The sequence below is a fragment of the Nanorana parkeri genome, unplaced genomic scaffold, assembly GCF_000935625.1.
Source record: "Nanorana parkeri isolate BGI_ZX_2015 unplaced genomic scaffold, ASM93562v1 scaffold143, whole genome shotgun sequence".
Lineage (NCBI taxonomy): Eukaryota > Metazoa > Chordata > Amphibia > Anura > Dicroglossidae > Nanorana > Nanorana parkeri.
In genome coordinates this window covers 1519790-1529540 of record NW_017306411.1, presented here as the reverse complement: position 1 = coordinate 1529540, position 9751 = coordinate 1519790, and the positions used below count along the sequence as shown (strand labels likewise).

General features: G+C 36.9%; 1 protein-coding gene across 1 annotated transcript in view; it reads right to left on the bottom strand.

Annotated features, from left to right (window-relative positions):
- IL18RAP (interleukin 18 receptor accessory protein) overlaps nucleotides 1-7944 on the bottom strand; it is a 14895-nt gene extending 6951 nt beyond the window's left edge. The window contains exons 1-6 of the mRNA XM_018554120.1: nucleotides 7795-7944; nucleotides 5371-5548; nucleotides 4339-4407; nucleotides 3451-3574; nucleotides 2453-2607; nucleotides 254-397 (exon numbers count right to left, since the gene is read on the bottom strand). Coding sequence (XP_018409622.1) covers nucleotides 254-397; nucleotides 2453-2607; nucleotides 3451-3574; nucleotides 4339-4407; nucleotides 5371-5548; nucleotides 7795-7944 — 820 coding nt within the window. The remainder of the gene's footprint in view (nucleotides 1-253; nucleotides 398-2452; nucleotides 2608-3450; nucleotides 3575-4338; nucleotides 4408-5370; nucleotides 5549-7794) is intronic.
- Between the last annotated feature and the right edge of the window lie 1807 nt (nucleotides 7945-9751).

Here is a 9751-nt window from a genome sequence, read left to right as displayed (position 1 = left end):
ATAGTATATAACATATTAATAATATAGTATTTATAATATGAAAGCATTCTAACATTTTACAGATTTATATTGTCCTAATATTAGATCCTGTCTTCAGATTTAAAACATTGTTGTTCTTCTTACCATTTGAAGATGCCTAGTACAGGGATCATTGTCCCAAACATATTGATATCCCAAAACAGCCTTGATGACATAATATAGCACAATACTGAAATCTGTGCAGCATGCTCTAGTATATAATTCAACAGCTTACCTCCAACGGTCTCATCTTTTGATATGTAATTTCGGTAAAGCAAAACAATTTCTATCCAGTAAAAGTATACCAATCCACTCCCTAACAGCAAGATCATCAGAAGCAGCACAGATCCACATAATACATATGTCAAAAATACAATGTCTGTTAAGATGAGAAAAAACACACATATATAAGTACAGTGATGCACTATAAACAGATGACCAACTAAGGATGCACCGATACCATTTTTATAAGTGCTGATACTTTTTCTCAAGTACTCACTGATACCAATTACAGATACTGTTTTTATTGTCATGTGACAGTTTTTCTAAAACAATACAGACAAACAGTTTTAGGACAGTGGTGGAGCGCCAGTGCCTGAACTCAGCTGTGACTGCTGTTACCCTGGAAGTTCTGCCACTGACTCCAAGCTGTAGAGGGACAAATCTCAGCAATACATTATACAGCAATTCAGAATACCACCAGCTATAGAGGACTACAAATCTCAGCAATACATTATACAGCAATGCAAAATACCACCAGCTATAGAGGACTAAAAATCTCAGCAATACATTATACAGCAATGCAGAATACAATCAGCTATAGAGAACTACAAATCCCAGCAATACATTATACAGTAATACAGAATAATACAATCAGCTGCAGAGGATTGCAAATCCCAGCAATACATTATACAACAATGCAGAATAATAGTATTATTCTGCATTGCTGTATAATGTATTGCTTTCTATTTGTAGTCCTCTGTAGCCAGAATAATAATAATATTACTCTGTATTGCTGGGATTTGTAGTCCTTTATAGTCGCTTGCTATTCGGCATTGCTGTATAATGTATTGCTGGGATTTGAGGTCCTCTATAGCTGATGGTATTATCATAATACCATTAGCTATAGAGAGCTACAAATCCCAGTAATACATTATACAGCAATGCAGAATAATATATTGCTACATACATGGATGGACTCAGGTGCACAGGGTCTCTGGAACAGTATGGAGGGTCTTGGAAGGGGTGCAGAGGGTCTCGGGGGGGGGGAGATGTGTGGGCTGGTGGAAGCACTGTAAACAGCACTGTAAACAGGTGCTGCGTGGTTCCCAAGAAAGTTGCTGAGGTCCCCAGCAAGCGTGGAACCTAAGGCAGCCACTTAATTTGAAAAATAGCCGGTATTGATTTTTGGTATCGGGACATTTTCATGTGTACGGCTACTCGTTAAAGTGCTCAGTATCAGCACCAATACTGATATTGGTGCATCCCTATGACCAATTGATGCAGTTAGTAGACATATAACTCATATAAGCACTGGAAAATAACCCCTCTTAAAAACTGGTTAATAATGATAATCATGCATAAGTAAGTCTGGCGTTGTAAAATTGTAAGACTAAATGATGGAAATTGTGCTGTCTGACACAAATGACCACCAATATTTTTTATCAAAAAACGATTTTGTTTTCTAACCATTTGATTAACCCATGTATACTCTACACATTTCAGAAAGGGTAGGCTTGCAATATCTGACATGATAGTTGTCAATTGGTTGATTCCCCTTTTGGCTTCTAATATTTCTTGGGGTCCACACTAGAGCAATGGCCTTGCTTCCTATGATGTCTATTACTAAGCCAAGTATGCAAGTTATGCTCCACCAATGCTCTTCCATAGATAGTACAGTGAGTAAGGGTTGTCACCATAGAAAAGGAAGTGTGTCACTGGTAGGCTCACCAGGTAAAAATAAATTGAAATATAACTGCACCAAAGGAAATTGATGCAGCCACTACAACTAAGGAATGATAGGCTGAAATCTATAATTTTGTTCCTGGGTTTAGATACACTTTAGGTAGTTCAAGCCTTAGTACTTTATCAGACACGTAAAGAGGTATGTTTATACAAAGTTTGAAAAGCTGCATGTTCTTGTGTTTTGTGCAAATGAGGGGGCTAAACAAATGCTTTAAGTATATTTTCTTTCTGGTCAAATGTAATTTATTTATTAGATTAGAGTTAGTAAGGAAAATATGAAGCTGGGGTTCATAGGAAATACCCTTTTCCCATGACCATCAGCTCTATCTGGTGACCACAATGCAGTATTTTCCCGATATTACATTCAACATTGAAAGAAAGAAAATATTCTAATAACATTTGTTTTCACCCTATTCACACATACCAAATGTACATGTCGTTTTGCAGGATGGATGGCTCCCCTATTTACCTATTTGTTTTAATGACAATGTGACCACTGTAGTTATATTGCCCACCGCATTCTGAGCGTAGCAGTAAAATTTTGCATCAAGGTCATTCGTAGTTACTTTATCCAGATTGATTGTTAAGAAGCACTCCCTTTCACCAATATTGGTGGCATGTGGGCTAAAAAACAATAAAACAAAAAAAGTATTAGCATCAACAGTCAAATAATAAGAGTATGCTTTTATATATTTACCACAAAAAATTACGCAAAGTCAAGGTTAGTAAATAAGGTGAACTTGTGTTTATGTTAATTACCTATTTATGTGTGAGGGACATTTAAAAAAACTGAATTTATCTAAGCACATGATTAGGTAATCACATTAAACACAGGTTCACTTTATTTCCTAACACTGACATTGCAAAGTGAATATTAATTTTGATGACTGAACTGCCTTTATTCATTTAGTAAATGAACCACAGTACATACAATGTGTTGGGGAATGGGAGTGAAGAAAAGGAACGTAAAGGAGACTTTAGTTGTAACATCTCCACACCGTCCTCTGAGGCAACAGCAGGATCCTTAGTCAGCTGTTCTGTGATGAAAAAATGAGTTAGAGGGTGTAACACAAGGGAAACATTTTTCTGATTTGTTTGGGACTATATTACCCACGGATATTTCTGGGTACGTTCAGCATGCATGTAAAGGAAAGCAATTCAGGGATGTTGAGAGGTGGCAGAACACTCTTTATAGTTTAGGATACATGAAGCCATCTCTCTTTTCTCTTGTTTGGAGGTCTCAACAACTAAAAAGTAGCTCCTACTAAAATAATTACATGACACAAGAGGCAAAGGTTGAATAAAAGGGAGTCATTATTCAGGTGTGCCTGCCCGGTGTGCTGTGTCTGTATCTAGGTGTTTGAGGCAGAACTTTGGTGCAGTCACACATATTTCAGTACATGGAATAAGATAGCATAGCAGTAGTTAGTATGGTAAATGTTATAACATTATATTGCTTTGTCTTACCAAAGTTCTTTTCCTCCAGAAAGTTCTTCTTTATAGTTAGGATAAATACTTGTCCATTTAACAACTGGATTAAAAAATCTTTCATATAGAAATCGAATTCTACAAGTTAGGTTTAAGGGTTTTCCTGCACAGAAAAGATGAATAAATAAAAAAATAAAATGAAATGTGGCCATGTAGACACAGGTTGAGGGTTAACCCCGCAGTATTACAAATAGTGATGAGTAGAGTGGTTCACCTGGAATAGAATTTGCAAAAAAACAAACCAATCCACAGTAAGCCTTAGTCTAGACAAACTATTCCATTATGTAAAAAGTTAGAGAATCTACTATTGAACTAGGATGGAGAAAACCTTATTAGTTCATTTACTAGATCACTATACATTGGACAGAGTGAGCATATCTGCTTGGCTGACTCTCTGCTTACCAATAATAATGCTTATGTCATAAGCAGTTTTTCTTTCATCAGAATTATCCATATTAGAGGTGAGTACATATCACATGTGCTTTTTGTCTTCTTCAGAAAGCAGGTAAAATGCCTACAGCCCTGGTACTAAAAGCCTGAATTTGGTTTCTCTCAGGGAAAAAAACATATAGAAAAAGTACATCGGGACTATTTATAATAAACAAGAGAAAATAGAGTGTGAAATGGCTACACTAAGTACCCTAAGAAACCAATCAGGTTTCATAATTTTTCTCTGGGAAAAGTAAACAAGGAAGTTGATTGGTGGGCTACATCTCTTCCACAATTTCTTTTTTCCATGTTTGTGCTTTTTTGGGGCTGAGGATTAGTTAGCTCACATATTTTTCAGATATTTCAGGTAAATATTTAATTTTAAGTCATTACCAGCACTAGACCTATAAAATAAAAAATATAAAAATGTATACTTACCAATTTCTGCAGGTATTGCTGTTTCATTGGCTGGACCCAAAATTTCTGGAGGCTTTTGTGTGTCTGGTACTAAAATATAAAGTAAATAAAACCAACAGTGTTTCATAAGTAGCACACATTGTATGTCAACATTGCTCTGGCTGAGTTTACATTTTTCCCTAGCAAAAATACTGGTGCTAGGAGGTTATACAAAAAAGCACAGAATCAAAAAAGGAGCTGAAAATATGATGTTAATTTAACCTCTAGATAGGCAAAGCATGTATTCACTAGGATTTAGCACTTCAGAATAAGAATTATTTGTTAAAAAAAACTTTGCAAGGTTTGCTTATCATAACAGGCCCTCAGCCCAATGGAAAACTTCATATCATACCAGTAAAAAAAAATTAAAAAAAAAAACCTGGTTTAAAAAAGTAAAAAATGATACTTACCTTACTGCCGGCATCAACACTGAAAAAGGTGATGTCACGATTCTTTCAGCAAGATCCTGGAGACAATGAGTATCCCATATCTCACAAGAAGATGCTCCAGCACTGTGTAGGAGCATATTTTTGTAAAATGTGGGATGCTCAACATTCCCATGTCCTTTCTTTCCAGGAAAATAAACAATGCTAACCTAGGCACCACAGGCACAAGCCAAGTGGAGGGTAAGTTTTATTTTTTGGCTTTTTTTGTTTTTGTACTATACAGTACATATGTTAATGGTAAATATATTCAATACACATAATGATCAATTTATTGCAATATACACCATCTCAATGTGTCAAATATTAATTAAATGTTTGATGATATAGCGAAAACAGTCCTAATAGGGGTGATAGGGGATATCATGTTACAGTAAATAGAATAATCGTAGTCTTACAGACACTGGCAGACAGTCTCCACCAATGCATGAGCACACAGAAAATATACAATGGTCAAAATATGGACTACACAGCCAGGATGTTTAGTCTGGCCACTTTAGACATGTTTCATTAGTAATATTCATACTTCTGCCGATGCATAAAAAAGTTCTGTATGTAGCAAAATACTTACAACCAACTTCAAGTTTAATATTTGCTCTTACGATCCATTTGCTGCCATTAAGATAAACATCAAAATCACAAATGTAGACTCCAGCATCAGAGGTGTAGATTGTGTCAAGATGGATAACGCTATTAATAATTTTTAAAGAATATCGGTTTGGGGAAGTTACAGATGAAAAATTTGCACTCTGAAAGGACAAAAAATAACACATACAAAGTTATGTCCCAGAAATCCGGCTGTATCCACCTTAGAAAGTGCTTGTTTTGTAGAACTTAATGCTCTTTAATGGTCTAATATGGACATTTATGCAATTCATAGAGCACATACAAAGCTGTTTTAGAAATAAGCATAATCTTTTAATTTAGGGACATTTTCCTGCATATCCATTATAACTGAGTATACATTTATTAGTGTGTGAGTTATGTTTATTTATTTATATATGGATTGGACCTATTTCTGGTTAAGCAGTAGTAACAAGAGCAGAAAGCAGATAGCAGTCCTAAAACTAAACCCTACTTCATGATAAAAGGCAGTTATATTAAAGGAACATCCTTTGGGATTCAGTTTGAATGCTCACCACCTCACACACTTTTGCTGAAACAGTAGGGGCTATGAGCTAATAACCAGGTATGTAACATTTAATGGAGACCATGTGGAATAGTTCAGGCACTTTGCTTCTCTCCCCCCTTTCTTTTTTTTCTTTAGCATTTTGCCATTAGAGATTTCTGTGCAGTCAGTCCCAGAAACGGTTAGCCTATTGAACACTACTTTTGGGTGGGCTTTGTATCCTCATGCCCACAGACATTATATAGGCCCTCTGTTCCCACTCTCAGCAGACCTCTGAAATAAAATAGTTTAGTCTTGGACAATGTGATATGATTGTCTTGAAATGGTTTATGGTTGGGTTTGTGCCTTTAAGTCTAGGCCTAAAATATTTATAAGGTTATATAAATAACCTATATGCACTGCCACATAATAGTTTATTTAACATGTGATTTACTAAAATACCATGTCACGTGCAACAATTCTTCAACAACTGCCAATCGTCATTTATCTGGCCCTTTGTCCTTAGTACCTTGTGGCCTATTATCCTTGATTAAAACTGTCCTCCTACTGGCCAATTTTTACACTCATGTATCTTTTGCAGAATCTTAATTCTTGTAGTAAAGCCACAGCCTGTATTCTTTGTCTCTAGTTAATTTGGTCCTAGCCTTGCTATTTACAAATGTACTACTGCTGGCCAATTTTGCATTGCTGGGTTATCTGTGGTCTCTTAGTTTTCAGTAGTAAAACACTTTCAGATACTCTTTTTCTCTAGTACATTTTGATCCGTTCTTCCGCATTATAATTGTCCTGTTGTTGGATAATTTTACATTGCTGAATTATCTGCAGTCTTTTAGTCCTTTAATGAGAGCTTGATAGAAATTGGCCAGTGGCAGGACAGTTTTGTATCAGGGAGAACAGGGATAGCCACAGTGAACAACTGGCAAATTTCTATCTGCCGGCCAAAGAAGGTATTTTACCATTTGATGAAAAGAAATTATCTAACAAAAGCTTCTTTTTTTTTCAAACTGAAATTAATCAGATTGGAGTGCTGCTGTATGTAAGCCAAGGTAATTGTAAAAGAAAAAATCAATTCCACAGACAAATATGTGCTGCCAATGTATGCTGTAACTGAGACTGTCCATGAAAATCGTGCTGTCCCCATAGCACCATTTACAGCTTCAAGGCATCCCACAAGTATGTTATTTAAAAACTTTTTTACAGTAGTTTGCCTGTTAGCCCTAAAAATGGTCAGAATGTTACAATAAGATTCACCCCTCAAAGACTTAAAGCAGAATTAAAGTCTACATTTTTGGCATATATCTACCACTAGTAAGCAGTAGATATATGCCCCATGATTTAAAAAAAAATAAAAAGTAGGCAAATATCTAATTACTTACCCGTTCCAGCGCTGCTCACTCACAGATGAAGATCTCCTGGCTCACGAATGGCTGTGAAGGTGGAAGCGTGCAGGCGCATGTGCAGTAGAGCGGAGGGGAGAGAAGAGAAACGAAAGTGAATGGACGCAGCCGGGAGCGCTCACGTTGTAAAGGAACACCGTGGGACCTGAGGAGTCTGCAGTGGATCAGAGACCGGCACCAGCGCTGGAGGGACTGTCAGAAACCAGTGGAATTAACAAGATGATCAGATTAAGAGGCATCAAATAAGGTAAGTGCCCACAGCAGCATGGGGGGGGGGTAGTCTTGGGGAATCCCCAAAAACGCTTTGGCAAATCAAACCCTAGCAGATTCATACATTGCTAGCCCTAACTAGTCTCTCAGTAGTGCAGGTTCACTTTAAAGTGTAACATTCTATCATATCCGAGGTTTCATTTCTCATTTAATTGAATGTAAGTCATTTTGGAGTTAAGCAACTAAGAAAGAAACCTACCTTGTACCATTTCAGATTTGATATGTTCTTCGTTATCTGACAGTCTTGTGAAGGGCAAGAAATTAGCCCTTTTGAGTCAGTTGTTAAATACAAGCTGCTAGAACCATATGGCAGAATACAGTTGTCCTGCACAAATACAGTTAATTTCATGCAGTCTTTATTAACTCTGTGTAAAGACATGAAGAAGGCAATGTTAATTTAATGTCTTATTAGTTCTACTATTGGTTACTATTAGTTGAGTTCTCTTAATAAGTGTAATTAGTACAAGAAACATACATTTTGTTTGCATTCAGTAACTACAAACGACCCTGTCATGTTTTTACAGTGCCTTGCTTTTGCATTGAGTTATGGTTAGTGCTCTGCCTATGACTTGTTTAGGAAATTATGGAAGCATAATAAATATATATATATATATATATTGCTGCCATTGTCTGGTGAAAAGTTTCATTGCGTTGTTTAGCTACGGTTATAGGTTATATACAATAAGGTTATGTAAGAAACTTCATGTAATTCTACCTCTGACATGTACAAAACATTAATAAGTATCTAGCTACATTAAACTGTGTTTAAGTAAGCCATTTACAACTAATCAGAAGCACTGATTAGTGCTGGATTATTGCGTTATTGAATGCTGCAATAACGCAATAATCCAATGTCTTTTGCATTTTATGTAATATTCAATGTGTATCATTAGGAAATAGACACTACATAAAAAGTTAATATGTGCCTATGTGCCTGCAGAGGGCACTGTGGATTTAGTTTCTAAGCTGCACCCAATTAGAATACCACAATGCCTTATTGCAAGTGTGCCATCAAGGAGAGATTGATTGTAAATAAGAATAATAGTTGTCTGATTAGATAATCTAATCAGTAATCTCCAAAATATTGTTACTATGTATTTTAAAATGCATTATTTTGATTGTGTTCAGGCACAAATCAATATCAAGAGCTTTGAATCTATGCAGCTTTTTGCGAAAGTCTAAGGCTGGGTTCACACCTATGCGTTCCCAATAGGCACGTTTTATGCTTGTTTTTTAAGCACGTTTTTAGCACGTTTTAAGCACTTTTTTTGTTGAATGAAACGCGCGTTCGACGCTCGTTTTTATACCTACCTGGCAGTATGATTTATTTTTTTCTCTATCTTTTTTTGCGATTTAAAAAAAAAACTTTTTAAACTTCCTGCCGGATCCGCCCCCCTGCGACGCGGCCGCTCGCAAGGGACGGAAGACGGCAGCGGCCGGAGGACACAGCGGGGATCGCGGACAAGGTAAGACCTACGCTGTATTTCTGAGTGTGGCTCGGGGGTACCGCTTTGTTAAACCCCAGCCACACTCGGAAATACCAATGGATACGCGCTGAAATACGCCCCAAAGAAGCTCCTGTACTATTTCGGGCGTAGGGCGTTTTTCAGCGTGTCAAAACGCGCTAAAATATGCCCAGGTGGGAACCATGCCCATAGGAGTTAATAGGATTTCACTGCTTGAGTGTTTTTCAGCACTTCGATCAGCACTGAAAAACGCCCAGGTGTGAACCCAGCCTTAGAGACCTATGGATTATATCAGGGTGAAATAAAGAATAATATATGCAGTACATCTCTTTAATACATAAGCATTTACTCAAATGTCATCCCTTTAAAAACATTGCAAGTACAGAAAAAGACATGTTAATTTGAAATAAATGTTTACTTCTAACTTCTGGTGTTGCCTGACAACACAGTGGGGGATATTCACAAAAGCGTGAAGAGTTTGGAGAAGGCAGGAGAAGTGTACAATCTAGGCCAAAATAGTTGATTTGGAAAGATTCTCCGATTCAGCTCACTTTCCAGTTCAGCTATGTTGTCCTAGATTGTTCACTTCTCCTGCCTTCTCCAAACTCTTCACCCTTTTGTGAATAACCCTGTATTACCGCTTTGTTAACCCCTAGCCACACTCGGAAATACCAATGGATACGCGCTGAA